Genomic DNA, 26,523 nt, shown 5'->3' with positions numbered 1-26,523 from the left:
TTGCATTTTCTTCCATTTGACTTGGACTAGTGGGTGACTGACTATTTGACTGTCTCTTCCTAATTATTTTCCACTTTATTTAGAATGTTTGTAAAGGCCCGCAAGTCAAGGAGCCGAGCCAGGGCAACAGCCAGGCAGGTGGTTCAGCCAGGCTGGGGTGGCAACTGGAACAGAAGGCGCAAGCAAACCAAACTCCAGGCACATCAGGTGGCTGCAGTCTGCAGACACAGATGAGGCAGGCAGCCCAGGGAAGATGATGTGTTGGGGGTGAGGGCCACAGCCAGACATAGACCAGAGTCTCCACCATGGAACATGGATTTCACAGGCTGGAACTCATTATCCAGGAAACCTGAATCGTCAATGAGCTCTCCACTTCACACTGAGCAATAGGTCTTGCACAGCCATAGTCTGGGGAAACGCTTATGGCTAAGAATAGAGAACCCCAAAACTGCCTTCAACCACATTGTGGTCAACCCTAGGGAGTTGGGGGAGAGGGGTAATCAACTGACCAGGAAAGGCCCAGAAAGTCAGACAGCCCCCTCTGCATCCCTTGGGGGTTTCCACAAAGTAGTGGTGAATATTCTGGAAAAATTGGGGAAGCCAATACAGAAAAAGAAAAGGCTTGGAAATGTACCTGCTTTCCCTAACACCAATTCATGGATAGTGTTGGGACTTTTGACCCACAATCTCCCGTTGATTCTCTTTGTATTTTATTATTTAGCTAAATAGCATTTTACGCCAGAGGAAAGCGAGTCTGGATTGGTTTGGGCCACCAATTACATAACCCAGGGGATTGGCAGAGGATTGAGTGGCACTGCTGATCTCAGCAAGGCCATGATTGTCCTGGTGTCTCAGCCATTGCGTTGTACACCCTTATACTTCCCCTCTATTCTAGTGATGGTTTCGAGAGAGTTTCTTACAAAACTTTACTTTTTCTTTTTTTCTTTTTTTAAAGTGTTTTAGATGCTTTAGTCATGAGTTATTTTTTGAAAACTTTATTTGCCCATCTCAGGCAATATGCAACAGAAGAGGAAATTAATAGAAAAAAAAACAGTCTCTATCCAAATGGAACTTTGTAGAAAAATACATGAAACATCCAAAATATATTTCTGAAGTTTAAAGAATCACATAATCAATTCTAGATTGTGTGGTATTAGTAAGCAGAAGGCACGTTAAGAAAGTTATAAAGCTAGTGAATATGTAGGTGGGGAAAGTCTATCTATAAACATATATGAATATGAAATAGGGTATAAATCTTTGCTTTTACTGAACCACGTCTCTTAAACTTTTGAAGGAGCTGAGCACCTTGAAGTCTTGATATCTGTAATTGCTGAAAGTATAATTTATCCGCTAAATTTTAAATTAAATTTATGCTTAAATTATTTTGTTTCAATTGGGAAATTTAGCACTTCTCATTTTTGTGGCAGCATGCTGATGTTCTGAGAGAACAGATTTTGGGAAAGATAATGATAATATTGTCATCATTACAGTTCACACTTATTGGGAATTTATTGTGCCCAGACACTTTGTAAAGCCCTTTGGTTTTATCCTAATAAAACCCTCTGAGGTAGATACTGTTTTTATGCCCATTTAGTAAGGAATGGCATTTCCAGGTAAGAAAACCAACATCAGAGATGATTCCAAACTTTCCCAGGTCAACGAGCTGGTCATTGGCAGAGCCAACACTCAAACCCAGGCCTGGCTAATTTCCAACACCCCTTGCTCTTGACCGTTGTATTCTACTGCCTCTCTATGTGAACAGCAAAATCGAAAACATGAGGGTCTGAGAGAGATGGGGTAGCTATTAAGAGCTATGATTGTAGGCAATTTTATTTGGCTAAATCCTTAAGAACCTAGTGTTTCTGGAAAGCTTAGAAATTCTGTTGAGATGATGTTCATTGATATTCTAGATATGTTACTTTGTTTACTTTTTCTGCAAGGAAGACTTTCATAATTGAAATTGACTAAAATTGACTGCCTTAATGAAGTGGTTGCAAAGACTGTATCTGGATAACAGTAAAGCCATTGGTTTTAGTCATGTCAACAACTTTGGCTTTCATAAGGATTTTAATGAATCAGGGAATGGAATTTAAGAAAGCAAACAATCCAAGGAAAACCGCTTATTTTTCTAAAGTAGCAAAGCAAAAATAGGAATCCTTTCCAGTCTAGTTGCTGCAGTCTTAAACATGCTTAGAGTCCATAGTTTATCATATAGGACAAAAAGGTGATTAATAAGCACTGCTTTGAAAATGTTTTAAGGGTCCTATCATCATTTTTCTAGTTGTTGAGATAAAAGATACTCTGTGGTGTACTCACTGTTAAAATTGTAGTGAGTTGGCATTCAGTAACATTTATTTTTTAAGTTATTTATTGATGTATATAATCTACTAGAAATAAATGGTGACCAGATAATGAAATCAATTTGATATTAATTCAGTCTTATCAGTCTGTTAAAGAAAATTATTGCCTTTCAAATATTTTTACAAAGCCCTTTGTTACTTAGGAATATCATTGAGGTGATACGATTAAAGGCTGTGAATATCAATAAGCCTGAAAACAGCCCATACTAATGTTTAGCATTATATCTTTTTCTAATTCTAGCATCCTTAAACTATTTGCTCTGTTGACCTTCATGTCTACAGACCCAAGCTCATGGGGGTAGGGGGTGGGCCACAACAGTTATGGAAATAATGTATTCACTGTCTGCTGCTCTAAGGTATAAGCTTAGATGTCAACTGATTTTAGCTATTTGGCAGTATATGTCAATGTATTTATTGTACATTAGGAAAAATAGCCATTCATATATCTATCCAAACAGGAGATGAACTAATGGAACTGGAAACTAATTCCCTCACAAGCGTTCTAAGTTCACACAAAGAATATGGGCTGTTGTAACCATTGACTTATTGAAGAATTGGACCTAAATACCTCAGGAAATACACAGAGGGCATAATGGTCTAAAAGCCTTCAGCCAAAAAGTGCAAGAATTGGGGCTTATGTCTAGTGTGAATTTTGGACAACTAGTCATGTTGGCCAGAAACACAGGCTGTAGGGCTGAGCCCAGCTGTGATCACTGCCATGGACTTGAGAGAGGGGGATTGGTGTCTCTCAGCCCATGATGCATCACCCCTGCCCATGGCACCACAAATTTGAGAGCAGAAGTGATCCCCTACCCTATTCTAACCCCATCCCCACCATGCCCAGCATCTCCCCATTCGCTGCAGCTTTGACTTTGCAGGGGGAAAAGGGGAAAGAAAGACAAGTTATTATGCTCCAGAGAGCTCTGCAATATTAGAAAAGGAGAGTGGGATTCATTCTACCCAAAGAAGAGCCAGGCAACTTTCACTCACCTTCATGTCTAGCCAACAATTCAGGCCCTCATTTTATCGCAAGTAAACCCAAGAAGTTTTGACTGAGTTAAGTAGCATTAAGTTAGACTTTACTCTTTTAAAAAATATATTTTTATTGACTTTAGAGAGGAAGGGAGAGGGGACAAGAGATAGAAACATCAGTGATAAGAGAGAATCATTCATCGGTTGCCTCCTGCACACCCCCCACCTGGGACTGAGCCCGCAACCTGGGCATGTGCCCTGACTAGGAACTGAAATGTGACCTCCTAGTTCCATAGGTCAACACTCAATCACTGAGCCACTCCAACTGGGCAAGAATTTACTCTTTTTGGTAGAGTTGGGATAAAAGTTTTTAAGGAGGACCTGCTAATTCCTGTTCACATGTTTCACAACCTCTGATGTTCAACCACATCATCTCCTTGAGCTCAGAGTGAAAGGTCATATGCACCCTAGCACTGTCTTCACAACCTCTTGCAATTCTGGAATCTACACACATCTTGCACGCTGGGGCCAGAGGGGACACCAGTACTTACTGGGAAAGCTAAAGACTTCATACAGATCTTAGTTTTAAAAACCTGACATTTTAGGTGACATTCACTAGATCCATTTTTGTAATCCATGAGAGGAAGTTGGCGAGTGAAGACAAGGAAAAAAAAAAAAAGAGAAACAGAATCATAAAGCTAGCAAAGACCCAGCACCTTGGCCACTTTACATGATTCAGTGGATCAGAAATTTTCAATGATTTTCTCTTTTCTCCAAAGAGAAATGATGGGAAAGAAGGGAATTTTTAAAACTGAACCTGGAAGTCCTATTTATCTGTGTGAGAACCCACAGTCCCCACAGAAACTCCAGAGATGAGTTAGTGAGGGGACTCAGTCCCTTAGACTCTGAGCTGTCATGATTGCAGACAGGCCAGCCAGGAGGTGACCTCAGCATGGACCAAGTAAATAAACCATTTGGTAAAAGCCATTAGAGAGTAAATGTTACTGGAAAGTCATAAATCAACCAGCCTGTCTATGCATGGTTTTGCTAGAATGTAGGAGAAACTTGAAATTTTTAAAATGTCTTTCTGTGTATGATTTAAAACCAGTTTCTATGATTATATCAAAATGAAATTTTAAAATATGGTATGGATTTAATGCCAATCTATGTATTCAATTTTATGTAGTTGAGTTGTTGTTTTTAGGACATCATGAAACTTCATTTCATGCTCCAATAAAACTGAGATGTAATGGGTTATAGCTCTTCTGTTTGTTGACTTTTCTTCAAATATCTTTGATTTTTCCATCCTTTGAAGAGATGTTTAAAGAATGCCTTGAATGTCATAGAAATTAACCTTTTCTCCTGTCCCCGCCCTGACCTGTCTTGACAACTGTTTCTTAAGTGAACCAATCCCGATAGAACCTAATGATGTGCTCTGAGCACATTTTTGAAAACAGTGGCACCTCTTTCTTGGCTGCTTCTAAGCCACAGCATGGTCTTTCCAGCATTGGGAGACTTTCCTTTTAATCAACTCCTCACACCGCCCCCCCCCCCCCCATCTTACCTAAGAGGAAGGCTGGTGCACAAAGGCACACTTTCTGGCTTGGGTGGCACATGCATGTTCCTGGCAATCTGTCCTCCCCCTCCGTCTAACATCCCATGAGGGGTTCTGCAGCCACTGGCCGTGAATGTTCAGCTCAAGACGCCACCCCTAAAAACCTTCACATATAGCTTACTGTTGATGTGTCAACGCCCCTCCCATTTTTTTTCTTTCATATGTCAAAAGGTTGAAAAAAAAACTTAATTTTTCTCATCAGAAGAGGTTACATTTCTAGTCTACCTTAATAAAATGCCCCTCCCCTTATTTCTATTCTCCCTTAATAAAACACTCCTCCCCTATTTCTATTTCTAATAGCAACTGCTGCCCAAAGGCAATTAATCATTTAAATGTGTTCTCTTAGAAACTTGTATTTCTATTCCCCTACATCATTTATAAGGCACGTTTCAGTCACAAACTCAAGTGTATACCACAACCAAGCCTTTTAAAAACTTACTGTAAAAAAATTGTTTTTTTCTTCCCAGATTACATTTGTAAACTTTAATATGTCTGTAACATCTTTACAGTATTTAAATGTGCATATCAAACATTTACCACTGTTCTCCAAAGTAGTAGTCAGGTACCCAGGCATGGGTCCCTGACGGTCTTAGCATCTACTAGCATTTGTCTGTCAATTTCAGACTTTCTTTAAGTAAACAAATGTCCCCCACCCAATACAAATGGACAGTTCATCTCATTATTCTTGCTTAGGGTTTTGTTTAAAGCCAAGCACTTCGGATGTGATCTTAGATTTGCACACTGTGTTATAGAGCAAGCAATTGAAAATCTGATATCTAACAGGGAAAGAAGGAGGAGGTGATGGGGCTGTTAATTTATAATCTCCTAAAACCTGGTACTAGCCGCATGCTATAGGTTGCCAGATAAAGTAAAATTTAATTTTAAAGTATCATTACAAACCCTCCCTGTGAAAGTGACAGCATCCTTGGAACTTCATTTCACACTTTCCTGACTTGGGAATGGTTATTTTGAGTAGCACCTCTTATGAACTTAACTTCTTAATGCCTGGACAAGAGGTTAAATATCTCAGTTATCTCCATGTTTGGCCTCCATGAACAGCTACTTCCTTCAAAGCCCTTCAAGGGTTTATCAAAATCTCACCATGTTTAACATTCCAGAGACAACATCCAAGTTGCTGGCTCTTGGGACTCACCATTGGTTCACTCATCAAGACTGATCATTGTGATAAATATAATATTAAAACAACAAGAACAATGAGATAGCTACATCCTGTTAAATGTATCCAGAATGAACTATAAAAAAGAAAAACCTAGGTTCCGTGGTAGCCAGTTCTGAGTTCTGGGTACCTAGTGCATGGACTGTAAGAATGAGGAGCTATTTAATCGCTGTCATTTTTGTCATCACATGGTATAATTTACTAAAATTGTTGTGCACAAAGCGTTTTATAAACAACTATATCCCCATATTAAGTGCGGTACTGTAGACAGTAGATATAGGATCTCCAAAAGCCCTCTGCATGTTAAAGATTAGGTAAACTAGGTTATAGTTAGATTGACATCATGTAGCATTAAAGATAGCATCTTAAAATTTAGGAAAATTGCATTATGCAAATTTCAGGATCTCTGACAAAAGAAATTGTGTCTTAAAGCTGTCAGAACTGAAAACCTTATCAGCTATGTGAAGAAGAGTCACCACTCAATATCTAAAGTTGCCATTTATCTTAGGGAGACCAGCAAAAAGGCACATGATCACTTATGAACAAGGATGCTTATATCATATTATCTGGAGTCATAGAAACGGAAAAACAACTCAATTATCTAAAGAGCAAACTGGCTGTGTGGCCTGTAAGGTGTTCAGAGAATAGAGCACATAAAAGCACATTGCACAATATGACTTGGAATAATTAATGCTATAGGAAAATATAATGCTTACCATCAGTTACGTTTTAAAAGAATATAAGTCTAAAGATACAGTGTAGCAGGGATCTATTTTATAATTCATGTACATAAATTTAAAAAAGACTAGAAGGAAATACATTACTACAGTAATAAATGTGGCTTGACTTGAAGTCATTTCATCTTCTTAATCTTTTTGCAAAAACATTACCATCTATATATGTGTATATATGGTATGTAGATATTTATATGCATCATAACCAGAAAAAATGAATTTTTAAATTAAGTGACTTTCCTAAGAATTAAGACTTAAAGCTAAAAGCTTATACACTGCCCAAAAGCTTTATGATAACCCTTTACACAAGATAGGTAGCTTGATCTACCTGAAATCCTGGAGCAAAAAAAAAATAAGAGCAACATAAAAAAAAAATGAGACAACGAACTGTCGGGTGGGCATGTCACCGTCTGTGAAGTGCTCAGAGTGACTGTGGGTGTCAGCAATTGGCTTCCACATCATCAAGGCTAGACCTAGAGATCACAGTGTGATTCCCGGAGAGGGCCTCTTCCCCTCAAAGGAGGTGTGTGTGTGTGTGTGTGTGTGTGTGTGTGTGTGTGTGTGTGTGTGAGAGACGCAGCCTAGGCCTGCTGTGAGGAATAGAAAGAAGAATCCTGCATGTGAAGTATAAGCAAAGCTTATGAGATTGTCAGGTGCCACAGAGATTCGGACAGAGTCACTGGACAGATCTCTTGGTCTTTTTTGTTCAAATCAATGCATTTGATCAGGATGCCCTCACCAGTGATTGGTAAGGGCCTCCACTGTACGATTCCAAATAAAGTAGCCAAAGTATGGAAAGTAGCAAAAACACGTTTCTCAGTGATGATTTCAAATAAAAAAATGTATTTCCAACAAAGAAAGACATGTTGTTAATAATGCCACCTAGTAGTAAGCCTTTCCAACAGGGTTTTTTTCTGACGTAGATATTATCCAACAGAAATGTGTGGTCCAGTAAAAATGAACGCCCTGGCATCACCCTCGCCATGCCCAAGCCAGTGTTGTAACGGCAAAAGCTATGTCAGGGAAAGCCTGCGTGTGTAGTCAGGGTAATATACGCTCTCGAAGAAATAGACCAGCTTCTTGAGGATTTGGGTCCTGGTGCCAAAGTTGGGGAGAAAATAGACAGGAGCAGGTTCTCTCTGACCAGTGAACCAGGGCAGCAGGGAGAGCAGGGGAGCTGGAGCAGTCAAACCCAGGGCGGCTGATTGCTCCCAGCACAGAGGGTCTAACAGCAGGGGATGGGCTCTGGCGCCTCTTCAAACCCTGCTGATAAATAATGCTAGTAGGAGGGTGATTGTTCTCATGTTGAATTCTAAGTTAGCACCTGAGTTTGGTTGGACAGCTCATTAAAAATGCAGGTTCCAACCCTGGGGGAGGGATGGTTGGGGGCGGGGGGGGGGGGGGGCGTGGCAGGGAGGTGTCCTCATTTGGTTGAAGCTAGTCCCATACACCAAAAGGTTGTGGTTCAATTGCTGGTCAGGGAACATATCTAGGTTGAGGGTTTGATCCCTGGTCTGTGTGTGCATGGGAGGCAGCTGATATCTCTCTCTCTCTCTCTCTCTCTCTCTCTCTCTCACCCCTCCCCTTTAAACATATCCTTGGGTGAGGAATTTTTGAAATGCAGGTTCCAGGGCTCTGCCATGTCGGCTCCCCAGGTGATTCATCGCACATTCAGTTTGTCAAGGTGTTCACGTGGCCCTACTGAAGGGCACAAAAGGTGGCCTTCAACACCCCCCTCCCCCACTGTGGTCTGCCCCCTCCTCTGGTGCTCTCCTGGGAGAGAAGTCCTTCCCGGGCTGCAGAGAAGCCCGGGTCATGCATTGCCTGGGAAGTGATGGGAAGGGTCATGCATTTGTTTCTCTCTTTATCGGGCCTGCTTCCTCTTTGAGGAGGAAGCCTGGTTTTCAGCTCTTAGCAGCTTTCTTATGGAATCATGCTTTGTGTTTAACACAGAGCTGATGAATGAGCAAGGGGAGGCCAGGCAGGAAAATATCTAATGACCAGCCCTGAGACCCAGCAATCTGGGCACTGAGGACAAGTCGTGTGGAGGTGGATTGCCCAGGCAATAACTACAAGCCCCTCTGGTGGGGTGCCCTCACCTCGGCATTGGATGAGGTTAGGCTCTGTCTGTGCGCTCTTTCTGGACAGCACGTGCCTCCTTCTGGGGCCGGTTGCCGGCTTCCCTTGAAAGGCAACGTTGCCCTGTCCTTTGTGGGCCCTCCTGACCCACCCCACATAGGTCAGTCACTGTTCTCCCTGGCTCCTCGTGTCCTGCTACTGCTTCCAAAAATCAAAGCAAATTGGGAGCATTATAAAGGCTTCATTCTCTTGTATCAAAGGAGCCTAGCACTTTCAGGCTTTTTTTTTTTTTTAAGTAAATTATGTAACTTTCACTTGGCTACAGAGAGAAAAAGGCTCTCTTGAAATTCAAAGTGAGCTTGATTTATTTTTTAATTATTTATGTTTCCAGATCTGAACAGAAGATTGCAAAAAAGGAGAGGGGAAATACCCCTGTTTACTTTACCAACCCCAAGCACCAAGTCAGCCATGAAGTGCTTTTTGTTCTCCCCTCCCCTAATTGCCATACCTCCAAGAAGCTGGTCTAAACATGCCATCCATCACCCGGTGGCGAATCAAACGCCGGCCTTTCAGCCCCGCACATTGCTGTGGGCCACAGTGACACACATTCATTTCCGGTGCAGGCAGCTGCCCGGGAGCGGCGTGTGTTTGAACTGTGTGGCCTCCCTGTATAATTCAGGAAATGAGTGTGCTCTATCTGTGACAAGCATCGTGTTCACACGGTTTCGGGAGCAGCCGGCATGGTGTGGGGCTCTGCAGGAGTGGCCCTGGGATGCGTACTGACTCTGCTTTCCGTCCACTCACTACTGCCCCAGCCCCACTCCACCCGACCTTGACTTTCATCACACCTGTCACCTGAGAAAGTATGCTGCATCCCTTGTGTGCTAGAAATTTCTGGCTGTAATCTAACCCGAGATTAGTAAACCACAGTCTTTAGACAGGGTGATTTTTTTAAAAACAGCAAGGCCTCTTGGTTGATCGCCACTCAGCACCCCTGAAGCTGAAGAGTTGATGTCTACCTTTTGACGATGTTTAGTTTTTTCAGTGGTAAAATGTGGCCCCACTTCTTCTGGTTGTTATTCAACTTGTATTCATTTCTTGCGCATAATCTCTGTTGGACCAGGTTCAAACAAGCTGGGATTGTTGGAGCAGGGGCTTGGTCGGTATGGAGTGTGCATTCACTTAGATCAAGGCAGGGGATGCCGAAACCAGCCCAGCACCAGCCTCGACTGCAAGCCGGTGCTGAGGTTTTGTTACTTTGCATATGGTTAACCATCTCGGAGGTCGTAAAGTGGGGCCTCTGTCCTCGGGTGCAGCAGCTGGGTTTACACAGTATTTCCAGATTGTTTATTTTGGCCCAGAGCCAGGGCTACATCGTTTTTCCATTATGCCTGTTGGACAGATGAAGAGTGGTGGGAAGGGGGACTTCATGGGGCAGGTCTGTGATTTCCTTTTTATTTACATTAAAGGGACTTTTAAGAGTTCTGAAAATTACGAACCAGTCCATATATAAGGTCAATGCAGCCGAGGTAGAAGGAGCCACCGCTTTTGTGAAAATGTCCAGATCTTGGCCAATAAAGAAACTTTGTCCATGGCCTCTGCTTGAGGCCAAGTTGGGGGCATCATGCTTGTCACTGCTCAATCTTGCATACAAACGGGTTACAGGTAAATGATATATACCACCACATTCAAGGGTTAAATTCCCAGGATTTACTTGGGAGGGGCCATGAGTTAGGAGCCAGAGCTTGCATGCCTTCCATGCCTTCCACAGGGCATATGCATTCCGTGCAGATGGGTATGCCTGGTGCTGGGCGGAGCTGTGTTTCCCAGGAGGCTGTAGGACTCTTCCTTTGCAGTCCTTTTCCTGAGGATTCTCCCAATGTCCTTCCCTAAGTCCTTCCGCCAGGGAGCCTTCAAGACTGGCCAAGGAACCACAGTTTACATTTTATCCACAGCAAAGCCCTTTGCACGTGGGTCAAGTGCATGTGATCTGAATGAATGTACTTCTTCGTGAAACATTTTCTTTTGCTAATGGAGAAACAGCATTTAAAAAATACCAAAAACGATGGCAAATTAAGTGATTGAACAGTATCATTAGGTCATGCAGATATCTGTTTGCCCCAACAATGTTTGGATTTCTTCAGTTACTGGCTGCAGTAAATAGCACACATGACATAAATCCCACAGCTACCAGGTCGCAGTGTCTTTCTATTCAGGTATTTATGTTTGTGGCAAAGGTCCCCTATCACAGTATTTCTTAAGCTTTGCTGAGTATGTGTAAGTGACCTGTCACCATAACACAGGGTTCTCCAATGAAATGGCTAAGAAAAGCAAGTACCACTACCTGTCCAGAGCAACCTGTGATCCCAAACTCCTATATCAGCTTATCCTAAAGAAGTTTAATTCCAAGAAATGGAAAGTTTGCTTAGGAAGGACCCTCAACTATGAAAATAATTTAGCAAAAACAAAATATGTATAGACAACACCAAAAATTGCCCTTTAGGTTACTCCAGTCTTCCAGATGGATTTAACATACAGATTTCAAATCAACAAACCTTTATGGAGGGTTATGTGCCAGGAGGTTAGGTGCTGGGGAACTAAAAATGAATAAAGACACAGCCCCTTTCAGTTTGAAAACGTTTTTGCTGGCTTGCAGGTTTTTCACCAGATCCTCCCAGACGTACCGAAGCATTCCCCGTGACTTAGAACACTCAGCCCTTCTTTTCAACCGATCCCCTTAATGCCAGAATATACACAGCGAAGGGAGAAGTGGGTGGTTATAGATTTCCACTCAATTTGTAGCAAAAAGGTGCTAGACTGGGAATCAGAGTACCCACTTTCTAGTCTTAGAACAAACTTGCTGGTCATGCAACCTTGAGCCAGTCTGTGACCTCTCAAACTCTGGGTATCTGTAGGTAAAATGGGTTGCTGTGAGGACTGTGTGAGATAAGCAGGGTGTGTATGAAAATACATTAATCCAGGGAGCTCTCTGCAAATGCAGGGTATGCTATTCTGATGGATGGGGGTAAAGGGGCTTGAGCTGTTTATACCACTACCTATAAAGCTTCAATAATGCAGAAAGCTAACCCAACTCAGCTTTATTCTTGTTTTTGTTTTTTCCCCTACCAGCATTGGGTGACTAAATACAGATTTTTTATGTTATTGGGGGTCAGAGGTATAAAAAGGATCCCCGTTCAGGGCCCCAGGGGCTCTGCGGGGTCTCTGCAACTGCTCTTCAGGGAGAGCACCGAGCCTTGAAGAAGCTGTCCCCACACAGTCCTTACTCTACAGCTGGCTTTGGACATGTCTATATGGAAAAACAATCTTTATTTTGTAATTAAAATAGAAAGATCAGAGGTTGGGCTTTTGTTTTTTGTTTGCTTTCCCTTCTGATCATTTCACAACTCAAAACCAGTGCCTACTTTGAGGAAATTTTCTGAAATTATCATGAAAATAATTAAGGATGTTCTCTGTCCAATCCCTAATGATAAATAAGAAAACTGGGGGGGGGGGGGGAATCAAAAGTATCCTGAAACCATAGTTTCTCTTTACCAAAATGTGCTTATTAATTAAAGACCAGGGGCAGAAGCACCTGACATGGCCAACGCTCTCACTCCAGACAGGCAACTGAACCCCAAAGCTAAACACTGCAATGTATAGACCCCAGTGGGAGCTGAAAAATCTCCGATGTGAGGGTAGACCCCACATTCATGAGTCTCTTAGGAATTTTCTATCAAGAACATTCAGATATTACCTTTGTCCCCACTTGGCTATGTCTGCACCTCACAGACACAGCCAAGCCTTCTTTGGGTCTGATAACACTCTCTCCCTTCTGTTAGTTTATTTCATTCACTCAATGAACATGCACAGAGAGTTTCCCCAGGTGCTGAGCTGTGGAAGCACAAAGATGAATGGGGTATGAGCCCCATCCTGAGCACTCTCAGCATAGCAAGCTTCTTTAAGAGAAGAGCTGGGTGAAACTGGTGGGGACATTGAGGAAAACATCCAGGGAAAAAATTTCAGAAGTTTGATAATGTCTCTGAGGCCTCCTAAAAATTTTCTCTCTTTTGGTTGAAATATGTAAACCTGTCCTATCCTCTCAGACTTACACACACAACAGACCTTACATGATCAAATAGTCAAATAGTAGTTATAAAAGACCCAATGCCGTGCAGAGTAAGTAAGACAAGCCCATTGAATTTGGTGTCCCCACTAGGGATTTCTGGTCAAGGAGAGGAAATGTTGATGCCATCAAACCAGCTGGAGTGAAAGTCCCTATCTGCCCCATGGTTGCTAGGTGGTAAAAAGGAATTCCCCCCTTACACCGTGAGCCCATCCAACCATAAGCAGCAGGAAGGGTAAAGAGCTTGGGCTCAGTAGTCTGACTATTTCAGACCCGACTTCTGGCTTCTCCACATATCAGCTGTGTGACCTTGGGCAGGTTACTAAATTCTAGTATCACATCTGTAAAATGGTGATAATAAGAGAACCCACCTCATTGGGGAGTTTTCTGAGGATTAAATGCATATTAGCTATCTCACAGTCCTCAAAAATACTTATGATGCTGACAATAATGTTCCAGTCACTGCTTATAACTCCTGTGTCAGCACAGAAAAGTTATTCAATACCAATTTTCAGGGCATAAAAAAGGAAGGTGACATTAGACATACGAGTGAGGCCTAACTGAAGCCTTAATTTTGACACCAAGCACTTACTCTTAAATTTATGAAACCCAGAATTTCAAAACCTTTAGAGCAGAAACATAAAACTCAGATTTATGTAGCAGCCAGGCAGGTAACATAAAAGAATGAGCTGACATTCGGAGTCGGAGACAGAATGGAGAAAGCTGGCCTCTCTCAGGGGGACAGCCATACTCAGCTCCAGAAGAATATTGCCTCACTCTGAGAGAAGCCAGAAACCCAGATTTCCATGTGAAATAGACCAAGTCTTACAACAACTAAGTCAAATTCTAAAAAAATATCACACAGGCCAAATAACACAGTCTGCCAGTCAGACCTCAGGCTGCGCGCTTGCCATCCTGCCTGGGTGGAAGGAGCTCTGTATTTGTCTCTTCCTTTTGAAATGCTCACCTGTGCACACAAAGGACATGAGCCCCTTCCACTCAGTTCCTGCTCATTTCCAAAGATGCTCCTGGGATGAGGGCTTCACTTCCTGATTGTTACATTCTCCGGTACATGCTCACCTACCGAGGGCTACTCCTCTTCTCCGAGGCTGCTCATCATAAGTATAGATTCTTAAAGCATGATTGTTTTGTGGCTGAAATAACAACAGCCTCCAAAAAACCCTAACAGCTTCCTGTAGAGCTGCTATTATGGCAATCTGGAGAGAGACGGGTTCCACAGCTCACGTAATTTTGTTTTGTTTGGAGGGAAAGTCTGGCATTTTACAAAAATACTTAGCCATGGAATGACTTTTCCATAGCACTGATGATTGTACAGCAAGACACATAACCATATGTCTTCGAAATGTGACTTGAAAAATTCTCTACTAACACTACAAGGCAAACTGCCCTCTAGTCTTTCCAGATGAAGGGGATCATTTTCTACAGGCTCATGAAAGCTTCACTGGTTATAGGACCCAGTATTTAGTGAGTGGAAACCTCAACATGAACACAAATCCAGACTCAAATTCCATCTCTCTCAATTACTTACTAGCTGTGTGATCTTGGATAAGTCATTTAATTTCCCAGAGCTTTTATCTCCCCATCTGCAAAAGAGGGGTCATGACCTCTCACAGGGTTATTGAAAATATTAAATAAAATAACATTCAGACGTGCATAATCCAAACCCATAATAGGTGTTCACCATCAATCTTGGTTGACTCTGAGTCTCTGCTTCTTCTATTTCTCTTTTATTTTATTTTTTCCATCTCCATTCATCCCTTCTATGCCCTCTTCTACCCCACCCAGCAGCACTCCTATTTCAGACCATGACATAGCCCTCTGGCAATATCATTAACCTTCCTATTAAATGTGTCAGCTCTGTGAAAAACAAAAGGACAGAAAAGCTATAATTATTTTATATAAACTTTTGGTTTTGTGTCCACAGTGGTATGAAAACTAAAGGGTAGAGGATTGGATGATATCACTCAGAGAATAAAGAAGGGAGAAGGGAGAAAGACTAGACTAGAATCCTGGGAAGTACTGGCACTTGAAGGACAGACAGGGAAAGAGGACTGGATGTAGAGAACGGAAGGGGGGGCAATCAGAAGGAGACCAGGACAACCAGGGAAATGCTATTTCAGATGCCAGAAAAGAGCTAGTTTCAAGGTGGAGCCTGTGGCCAACAGTGTTGTGATGTCATGCTAAGAAGAGATAGAAGTCATGAGAAATGCTCACCAAATTATCAGCAAGGAAGCAAGAGTAATTTGAATGGGGTATTGAGGGAACATAAACCAGGTTTTGATGAGTTCAGTCATGTGTATAAGTTGAAATTTTATGATAACAAATTCAGATAACTCTTTTAGAAGTGTGGTTGTGATGGAGCAAAGAAAAAGAAGATAAAATAAGAAAGGGGACATGGAGACCAGGATTTTATTTAAGACTAGAGGCCTGGTGCACAAAGATCGAGGGGGTCCCTCAGCCTGGCCTGCACCCTCTCACAGTCTGGGAACCCTCCGGGGATGTCCAGGGAGCGGGCCTAAGCTGTCAGTTGGACATCCTTAGCATTGCTGCAGAGGCGGAGAGGCTCCTGTTACCACCGCTGCAGCTTCTGGCTGAGCAGTGCTCCCCCTGTGGGAGCGCACTAACCACAGGGAGCAGCTCCTGCATTGAGTGTCTGCCCCCTGGTGGTCAGTTTGCATCATAGAGACTGGTCATTCCACCATTCGGTCAGTTTGCATATTAGCCTTTTATTTTATAGGAAGGGAGAGACTTGAGCACATCTGAATTTTGGTGGAATATATTCTAAAATCACAGCAATCTTTATTTTTTCTGATGTGAGAAAAAAGAACCCCACACAATTTAGAGTGCTCCAATAAGGATTGTAGAAATATGGAAATGAGTATATTATTTTTCTTATGCTTCTCAATGTTTAACTTAAAACTTTTTGTGCCTTGTCTGTCTTTACTATAATGTTTTTAAACTCTGGATTTTAAAAACACAAAGGGGATGTCTATATTTAAAGCCTATGAACATGTCTTACCTCAGATTAGCTATAGTTAATATCTATTACAGAGAAGACAGACGTTATAAGATGTTCTCTCACAAACCTATTTTAGGAAAGACTATGCTAAGTTCTTTAACAATAATTCTAGAACTGATATATCAAAATGTGTATTATGCCTTAAAGAGACTCCATTTGAAAAGCAATATCCTTATTTCAATGAGGCCGTTACTACTCAGATAACTTTTTAAAATTCCTTCTTTAGCACTTCTATTGGAAGTTTCAGAAAGTATCTCAGATATTCTCAAAAATGACAAGTTTTGCCCTAACCAGTTTGGCTCAGCAGATAGAGTGTCAGCCTGCGGACTCAAAGGTCCCAGGTTCGATTCCGGTCAAGGGCATGTACCTTGGTTGCGGGCACATCCCAGTGAGGGGTGTGCAGGAGGCAGCTGATTGGTGTCTCCCTCTCATCGATGTTTCTAACTCTCTATCTCTCTCCCTTCCTCTCTGTAAAAAATCAATAAAATATATTAAGAAAAAAATTCCATACAATGGAATATTGTTCAGCCATAAAAAGGAATGGAATACTGATGCATGCAACAACATGGATGAATCTTGAAAACATTATGTTAGGTGAAAAAGCCAGACACAAAAGGGCAAATGTTGCATGATTCTACTTATATGCATATTTAGAATAGGCAAATTCATAGACAGAATGAGGAGCAGGTAGAGGAGGAGTATAGGGAGTTAACATTTAATGGGTACAGAGTTTCTTTTTGGAGTGATGAAAGGATGTGGCAATAGTGGGGACAGTGGCACAGCATTCTGAATATAATTAATGCCACCAATATGTACACTTTAAAATGGTTAAAATTTTGATATATATATCACATATATAACATGTTATTCAGCATCAATATAAAATTAAACAAATTTTAGTTACATATTTTACCACTATAAAAAAATAACCACTGAAAATGTACAATTGCATTTAAGGAATCTAACAGTCTTTCCTTTGTTTTTCTTGACAAATGCCTTTGGAGTAGTAAAATGCAAGTGGGTTTGCATCAAATTAAATTATCATTCATAGTTGTCAATATTTTAAGATAAAAAAAAAACAAGATGATTAGAAAGTGGGGAGACAGCTTTTGTCTCTGCTTCCTTCTGAAAGCAACACCCTTTCCAGATATAACAGGAAATAAAAGATGAAAAAATGGGTAGATTTTTGCTGTTCAAAGAATGTATAACTTGAGTTAACAATTGAATTGTGGTCAAATTGCATAGTTCATGAAAAGGATGTTAGTTTATGTTCTGTCCACTAACATTGATACTAATACCTAGAGTATGGTGAAATCTTTCCAAATATTGTTGGAAACGCATTTCCCTTCTATTCCTTGTCTGTTGAGTTTCTTTTGGAGCTGCCAGGATTATGCAGGTCACACAAGGCCTCACCATTATTCCTTTTAAGCTAAAGCATCACAGACGATTGCTCATGTGCACCTCGGTTCTTTTGCAGAGCACAGGAAACTTGGAAACATGACTGTGACCGTGAGGAAAACTGTCCCCTCCCCCGAGGCCGTGCAGATTCTCTACCAGCGAATGAGGTACGAGTACGAGTTCTACCACTACGTCAAAGAGCAGTTCCACCTGCTGAAACGCAAGTTCGGACTGAAGTCGCAGGTCAGCCAGCCCCCTCTGAGGCCCCAGTTCTTCATCCCATCTCCGCTGGAAACCGAGGAGCCCATTGGCGATGAGGAACAGGATGACGAGAAGTGGCTCGAAGATATTTATAAGAGGTGATGCTGCCAGCCCTGTGTTGCTTCCAGTGGCTTTATCTCTCTTTTCCAGAAAGATTTGTTGTCATTGTTTGGGGAAGAAAAATCTTGAAGGGACTAAATTAATGCTCGGCTGCATTAAAAAGAACAAAACATTCCCACAGGTTGGGGGTCATTGGGAGATGCCCGGTTTTGCGGGTTTTATTTGTTTAATTTTATTCTGTGTTTTTCTGGCTCCTGGCCTCCTTCTTATGCTAAGATGACTCCATCACAAGGCATCTCATCATAAAATAGCTTTTTCCCTCCAGTTCAATGAGAGAAGGGGGAAAATATAGCCCATAGCCCAATAACTTATCATTTGTAAGATGACTTGTAGAAATATTACCTCAGTGGTAGGAAACATCCAGACTTGTATATTTCGCTAGAAATGCAAAACCACTTCAGAGACCAGGGAATCCACTCCAGAAGGACCTAAGAGGAGAAGGTAGGACAGATCAGGACTTCAAAAGAGAGGATGCCCCTGGGTTAGAGGTCTGTACCCACATGGGCAGGATTCTGCCTCTGGTCCATCTCAGGAGACACTTCCATCAGGAGCAGCATACTTGTTATCTCTGAAGGGGCCCGTCAGCTTGTGCCACGCCCCCATCCAGCCCAGAGCCTTGAGTATCTCACAAGGTCAAAGTGCATGGCAAGGTCCATTCAGACATTCCATGTCCAAGCACCATTCTGACAGATTTCAAAGTAGCATGGCAGGGAAAAGAATTTATCTGCTGGGTATGGAGGAGTGTAGGCAAGACAAATCAGCCCTGGAGGTCGTGTGGCATAGGAAAAGGGTACAGCCCTGCCTTTGCACCCAGTAGGAAGTGAATTTCTCCCCAGCATTGTTTTAACTGCGGACCCAGGAACCGGTTTGGCTCTGACATTTAACCCGTAGTAGAAGTTCTAAGTCTGACCACAGGCAATGCACCATCTATCAGGCACACCCCTGGCCATTGGGGTCTCCGAGTAGCTGGTATCTTTCACCTTCTAGCCCCTTAACAGGTGCCTGTTTTTGGTAAAAGGGGGTCCTGAGTTGTGTGCGGGTGGCAGGGAAACTATGGTCCCATTTCTTCTGGAAGCAGCTAAGATAGCAAGAAGAGGAGAAGCAAGAGCTTCTGGGGAAGAGACGGCTTGGCCAGTTTTATGAGTAGGTGTCTGCTCCCCAAGCGATCTGAGTAGATGTCGGGCAGTGTCATGGCTCCAAAATATCTCCTCCCCGTCCCACTGCCATCACCTGCCAGCTATCCATGAGGCCTGGGTTCAGTCATTAGAAGCCTATGTCTTAGATTCTGAAATGTTTTCGTCTTTAACTGCCCCTCCTCCACTGAAAAACCCATGTCCTCCTAGGCAGAGACGCAGGGGTGCAGGTGGTGGTGGCGGGCAGGACACATGCCACAAATTTTATCTCCTTCACTTTTTTGCCCCTGAGCCAGCCCTGCAAGAGCACTAGCAGAGTGTGAGTGGGGAATAGTTAATAGTAAATAAGACTCTGACTTTACACAAGCTGCACATTTTCTACCTTTCAGAAACCAACAAGTCTCTATAGAATTGTGTTTTTTTCCGTTCACTAAAATTGGACAGTTGCCAAGATATAAAGCAAGTCATTTGGAACCTGTCAAGTGTGCACTAAAGCTACTTTATCATGAGATGCATTAAGAAGGCTCCACCCGCAGGAGTCCAGTGAAGGCTGGGACCGCAGAGGCACAAAGTCCAGCATTTGGCCACTCGTGGGCCTCCTTTCGGCCTCAGAGAACTGGGGCAGCGAAGTGATTAAGGGGAATGTAGAACTGCGGTCAATTCTAAGAGAAGAGGAAGAATCCTTTGTCCCATTTAGAGAGACCAGAGCCCTGCCATTAGATTCACTTTAAAAAGCAACCCGAAGAACAGTTACGCTTCTCAAAACAAGAACAAGAACGCCGCCTGGTACGTTGTGAGCCATTTCTATGAAACTGCATAGAGAGAATGATAATTAGTTTACACACTGTGCCATCTCACCCTCTGAAAATACAGTTGAGTTGGCTGAGAGTTCTCTGCTCTCGTCAGGACAGTGGGACAATTGGCCATTTGACAAACGTATCTCTGAGTTCAAGTTCACAGGAGCACTTCTGCCTGTGTGTTCAAAGGCATTTGTCAGCAGTGATCATTATAGCATCACAACAAAAGATGCTGACTGACTTGCAGGGCCTTAATGTTATTTTGTCGCAACAAACAGCCTTTAGGTCCGTAAAGTCAAAGCACTTCATCAGTATATTTGGCACACATGACAATATTTCTTTGGCCCTGTGCCCAACACAGTTTGTACTTCATGAAATATATTGTACATTTTACATAGTTTAATTTAAAAAATACATTTTAAGCTGGTTGATCTTTGACTGCCTTATTTATTATAACCTTTCAGCACACTCCAAGGTTTTAGTTACTCAGGAAGGAGTTAATTAAAATGATTTTATTTTGGTCTGATGGATGTTTTTTAAAAGGAAAATTATTATTATGAACCTGCAGCCCACTTTCCTTGAGTGCCGTAAAAGTGCTTGTAAATCTTTTTTTTTTTAAAGAAGAATGAAAAAAAAATGGTGTTTGACATTGATGGAAACTGAAAAATATATATGGGACTGAAACATGAGCTGAGCTGAAATAAAAGCAATCTGTGTTTGAGATGAAGTATTCCTTAAGTTATTCATTACCCATGTAAATAAATGAATATAAATAAGTTGACATTTTTTCCATTCTGTGGATACCTGGAATAAAAGTGCCTGCAGTTGCTCAGTCTCTTTAATTGGCCAAGCTTTTTTCTTCAAGATGTCATTTTTTAGAAAGATGTATTTTTAAAAATCTGTAGACTCTCATTCTTACAATTAGATGACACACACACACAAAAAAAAACTGGCTGAAAAAATTAAGCTAGCCTTTCATTCATCTCATTGTGTATATAAATCACTAAACAGCTGCTGACTGGATTGCTGTGCCCGCCGTTTGGTTAGGTGTCAACCTCTGAGCAAGTTGGCAATGACTGGGAAAGCAGGGATGTGCCACCTGCTGATCTCTTTCTCAGATGTGTGGAGCCTCAAAAGCTGGTGATCCTCACCTCCCAAGTGAGCTGTTTTGATCCAGAAATGCTGTCCCTCAGAAATTTCACTGCTGCATCAAAGGAAGCTTACAGAGAGAGCTATCCCCGTGCTTTCTGGATACTGAATTCCAACGACATACCAAATACACGTGACTACTTTGTAGATGAAAAGAATAGAAATCTTGGTACTAAATGAAAGAGAAATCCACTTAGGTCATCACATGCTTTACTTCAAGTAAGAATCTCTGAGAGTCTTAAACCGCAAAATGATGCATGGTTACCTTTCTTTATCACTCAATTTGTTGTTCTGTAGCCAGGTCATGTGATGTTTGACTCTGCATAAACTTTAAAGGCAAAAGTACTAAACAAAACCTGGACTACACCCCCTCTGGAGTTGCTTGTTTGGTCTGAAGTTCTTTATAAATTGTCCTGTTACCTGTGGGTTGGTCCAGTGAACTATTTGGCTTTAGATTAATTTTATAGATGTTGGCAGTATTTCGTAAAAGGCAAAATGATGAGCCACAGCCATTCAGAAAAATTGTTCCGTGGATCAAAATTGTGAAATTCCCTTCAAATAAAAAGAAAGAGGATTAATTTTACTAAAATGATTTACTTCACATCTGATGACAAAGAAACCGATTTAAAAAAAAAAAAAGTATTTTGAACATTCTGCAAAAGAAAAGACTATTTTAGCTAAAATCAAGATTAAGAGTCTGTTAAGGAAAACACATGTAACTTCTTTCACACACAAGTCATTGTGGTGTGACCCTGTGTATTAGTTTACGGGAGCTGTCATTACAAAGTTCCATAAACTGGCTTAAACAATAAACATTTATTTTCTCACGGTGCAGGAGGCACGAAGTCTGAGATCAAGGTGTCAGCAAGCTGATTTCCACTGAGGCCTCTCGCCTTGGCCTGTCCATGGCTGGCTCCTCCCTCTCTCTTCACAAGGACTATTCTCTGTCATGCTCATATCTGTGTCCAAATTTCCTCTTAAAAAAACAAATTATTGATTTGAGAGAGGGAGAGAGAGATAGAAACATCAATGATGAGAGAGAATCATTGATCGGCTGCCTCCTGCATGCCCCGTGTTGGAGACCGAGCCCACAACCCCGGCATATGCCCTGACCAGGAATGGAACCGTGACCTCCTGGTTCATAGATCAACGTTCAATCACTGAGCCACGCTGGCTGGGCCAAATTTCCTTTTTATAAGGACACCAGTCATATTGGACTAAGGCCCACGCTACAGAGCTCATTTTAACTTGATTACCTCTGAAAGATCCTATCTTAAATTACAGCCATATGCTGAGGTTCTGGGGGTTGGACCTCAACATATGAATTTTGTGGGGACACAATGCAGCCCATTACACCAAGATCACAGCAGAAAAGTTAGAACAGAGGAACAAACCTCCAAGTAGGAGAAAAGCCAGCCTGAGATCACAGACCCTTAGAGCTGCTGTGGGGCTCAGCAGTTACCTAGTCCATTCCCTCAGTTACAGAAGAGGGGATCAAGGTCCAGATGGGAGATGCAAATTCATTGCACACTTTTTTTCCATTGAGGGTTTGATTAACTTGTGAGTACCTACCAAATTAAAACTTTAAGATGTTGATATAGTCAGGGTCCATCTACTGTCCTAGAACCTACAGTGGCAAGGAGGCACAGTCAGCCACACCCAGTGCCACCTGCCACACTGAAGCCCCCTCCCCATGTGGCTCTCCTCAGGCTGGTGGCTGTGGGGTCCCCTTCCCCACAGGTGGCCCTATTGGTTTTCAATTGCATAAGTCCTCAGAGAGAGATGTCAAAGTAAATATGTTTATCTCTAGATTTTTCTCTCTCCTGAAAGGACACAGAGAGGTTCTTGTTTCTAGATAAACAGATCAGACCGAGTTTACCCATCTCAGATTGTAGAGTTTTATTTTTCTTAAAGGCAAAATGAAGATTCCTGTCCTACTTCCTGTAAGGCATTTCAGATGGCCCCATCCCAAAAAAAGAAAGTCATACGCAGCTCGTAAAACCAGGTGAAGTCGAGTGCAGACATGCCCCTGGAAAAGCAGAGCTAGGATCACTGGGCCCGAGGGCTCCTCGCTCACGGACAGTTTCACTCACTTGAGAATTCCTTTCTGCAGAGGGTGGGCGGGCTTGACTCCCAACTCCCAGCACTGCTGGTTCCCAGGAACACCCAGGCCACAGATGTTCATGGGTCACAGAGCTGTGAACTGACCACTTGTGCATTTTGGATTTCAATGTGTAAACATGGGGATTCCCTTTTCAGAAAGAAAAAAAAAGAAAAGGGGAGAACGGAGGGGAAGAAAAATCCCCATGCAAGGGAAAAATGTGAGCTAAGTTTTTCCTTTTGGAATCTTGGCATGTGAATTTAGCTATCTTCAATCTGGCTCTCGCCAGACACTGTATGCTTTGAGCAGGCATGGAGCAATCTGCCTCGCATGCACTGCCAGAACGTTCAGACTTGACCTGTAACACACTTCTGATTCCAGTCCTGAGCGGAGACAGCCGGAGGACAGGCTGCGGCAGACACAGCTTGCGGGCTGCGTGGTGCAAACACACGGAGGCAGCTGAACCAGGAAGCAGAGCGCTTGACTGACTAGGGCAAGGAATATGCGCTGGCAAAGTCCCCAAGTTCAAGTCCCAGCTGGTCTGTTTCACTGGGTGCTTGAGTGAATCACTTGACCTCCTCGTCCCTGAAGTCAATGCAGCTGGAAACTTAGGAAGAAAATAGGACATCCATTGAAAACCAAGAGCTGCTTCTGGGATAAAGCTTGTCCCTCCCTCCACCCCCATATGCTAAGAGACTAAAAACCACAATCCTGGGGCTGAAAAATATTCGTTTTTTTTCTTCACAAAATGCTGTGTCCCAAGCAAGAAAGACTAGAATTACATATAAATCCAGGCCTACTGATGCCACTAATCCCCCATCTCTGCAAGTATTATGCCAGTGTAGCCAGGGTCCACGGAAAACAGCCCTCCTATATTACCCCATGCCATTATCCTAGACAAACCACTCTGTGGATCCCCACTTTTCTCTAACACTCCATTTGGGAGGAGTTTATCTCACTGTGAGTTACAGAATTCATCTTTACCCCACAGTTTCTACTAAATGCAGGCTTCCTCCAACCTTGTTCAGGTTTTCCTGTGTATCTGTGATTCTGTTCATTATAAGAAGCCTCAACACCCATGCAATTTAGTACAGGTTGTGTACAAGGAAAAGTCTTAATAAACGTCCAAAACCTGTACTTTTTGGAGTCCTGTGTCTCATTCTCAGAAGCACCATCACTGCGTTGTGGGAGAAGTCTTACAGTAATGTTGTGGACTAGTGATGTGGTCGGCAGGGCCCATCCCTCCGACCCCACTATAGGACAGCCACAGGTTGAGGCTTTAATATGTGGCATTACTAGTGTTTTGCATAAGAAGGGAGTTATGACACTCACCGCAAACTTCCGTACAGCCACCCTATTTGCTGCTTGCATCAAATTTACTATTTTCTTTCTTCCTTTGGCACACTTTCCTATCTGTTCCCCACCTTTGATAAAAGGTGGATGAAATTCTAATCCAGTGCATATGCTCAAAGGATGATTCACAAACCAGGTGTATGAGATACAAATGGAGAAAAATAGTCATTGTGTTAAACAAGTTGAGAAATGCTACAGCTCAAAGTCTATTGTCGCACCGTACTGTGGTATTTTAAGAGCACACTAAGGATTTGGAGGAGTACAATAGTTTAAAAAATCAGTTTATCTTTACTGAAGCCTGGATTTCTCAAAACTATTTGCCATGAAACCCTTGTTAAGACCCGTTAACATCCCGGGGAAAGAGTGTTCTGGAGGTTATGCTCTGGGAAACATTGCTTTAATATAAGTCATTTTCCCCATTATAGCCACTTTCCTTCTGCTCTGTATGGTTCCATTTTTAGTCTTCCAAATGGTCCGTGTATCCTGCTTGAGGAAAATGTATTTGCAGATGCTTACATTTTGTTAAGTACAAGATGGAGCAAATAACATTTATAGTAAAATAATTCACAAAGAATCACCCTTCCCTTTTGGCTTATTCTCCCTAAGCACATTCCTCTACCTCATGAAAGAGTAACATTCATTTTAAAAATATTTTTGTGCTTCTTAATATTACTTGGGTTCTCTAATTAGTTCACTACTTCCATGACAATTGATGCTCAAATCAAATTGCATAAAGGACATCTGCCCCTTTTCTTCCCCGACCTGTGGCAGGTTTTACAGTAGGAGATCAATGGCAGCATAGACATCCCAAGTTGTTCAGGTAAGATTGGTGATTGGAGAGAATGCTCAGCTTTCGCACACCAGGGTACCTGTGTTGTTCAGTACACTAGGGGGAGCCGTACCCATAACAATTTACTCAACAAATCCCAAGATCTTTCCAAACCTAACTTCTCTCCCAAACCTGCTTATTTTCCTTCCATGCTTGTGGGTAGTGTGGCCCTGAAGGAAATCGTGGCTCATGTACTTAAAACACAACATACACACTGTCAATAGATCCGTGAGTTATTATCTTTCCCAGGTTGTGTAACCTGCTTAGTTTTGTTGTTATTATTTTTAAATTACTATAGTATTATTAAAATCAGTCTTTATCAGATCACCTTCCTGAGTGTGCTGTATACAATGTGATTGAAATTCCGATTCGATAATCAAGAGCAGATCCTGTGGCGATTTGATGGTCATGAAAACCCTTCAGCCAGCGGTTCTCAACCTATGGGTCGCGACCCCTTTGGGGGTCGAACGACCCTTTCACAGGGGTTGTCTACGACCATCGGAAAACACATACATAATTACATATTGTTTTGTGATTAATCACTATGCTTTAATTATGTTCAATTTGTAACAATGAAATTGGGGGTCACCACAACATGAGGAACTGTATTAAAGGGTCGCGGCATTAGGAAGGTCGAGAACCACTGCCTTAAGCAATACCACCATGGCAGCTGTAAGGTGAGTGGAAAGTGAGTACATGAAACAAACAAGGATGTAGGAAGAAGCCAAGAATCACCTGTTATCAGGGCTGTCCAAACTAGAAAAAGACTCAGATAACTCTTAGTTCGTGTTTTCTAACATACAAGAATTCATTAGCTCACACGGGGGCTAAGTATGGAGAAGGTGAGAGCTCAATGATGACTTGAATAAGGAGATTTCATGTAGGATTTGTTCCACTCCAGAACATGGAATTTGCAGAAACTAGCAGGGCAGATTTAAAGCACAAAGAAGATCACTCTGCCCTCTCAGCAGATTTGCAATAAAGGTATTACACCCTGTTTGTATAATGGAAGAAAGACCCCGTGAAGTTAAATAATGAGCCCATGGTAGTACATTCAGTGGCAGAGCGAGGAGGCATGTTCAAAAATGCAGGAGAAGACTGAACCTGACTGCCAAGGATTTTGAAAGAATTTTTGTTTCACTCTAAGGGCAATGAGGCACCCTTAGTCATTTCGGAATGAGAGAGGAACATGAGGAAATTATTTTTCTTTTTCTAAATTAATTAGCAGGGGAGCTGATTATTCTCCCTCTGCCCTCCCCTCTCCTGTTCAGTACTCTCTATC

The 26,523-nt window shown here is 42.2% G+C and overlaps 1 protein-coding gene across 4 annotated transcripts in view; it reads left to right on the top strand.

Moving 5' to 3' along the window:
* UST (uronyl 2-sulfotransferase) overlaps positions 1 to 25,566 on the top strand; it is a 264,462-nt gene extending 238,896 nt beyond the window's left edge. For 2 of the 4 annotated variants that reach the window (XM_036315992.1, XM_036315989.1), the window contains 2 exons: positions 17,578 to 17,857; positions 23,441 to 25,566. In XM_036315992.1, the coding sequence (XP_036171885.1) occupies positions 17,578 to 17,815 (238 nt within the window). In that variant the 3' untranslated portion in view covers positions 17,816 to 17,857; positions 23,441 to 25,566. Of the gene's footprint in view, positions 1 to 17,577; positions 20,638 to 23,440 lie in introns of those variants that run through there. The other 2 variants (XM_036315991.1, XM_036315990.1) reach the window with 1 other exon arrangement.
* The last annotated feature ends 957 nt before the right edge of the window (positions 25,567 to 26,523 follow it).

This window comes from Myotis myotis, unplaced genomic scaffold (genome assembly GCF_014108235.1).
Source record: "Myotis myotis isolate mMyoMyo1 unplaced genomic scaffold, mMyoMyo1.p scaffold_m19_p_7, whole genome shotgun sequence".
Lineage (NCBI taxonomy): Eukaryota > Metazoa > Chordata > Mammalia > Chiroptera > Vespertilionidae > Myotis > Myotis myotis.
This window is presented reverse-complemented; position numbering and strand designations above follow the sequence as displayed.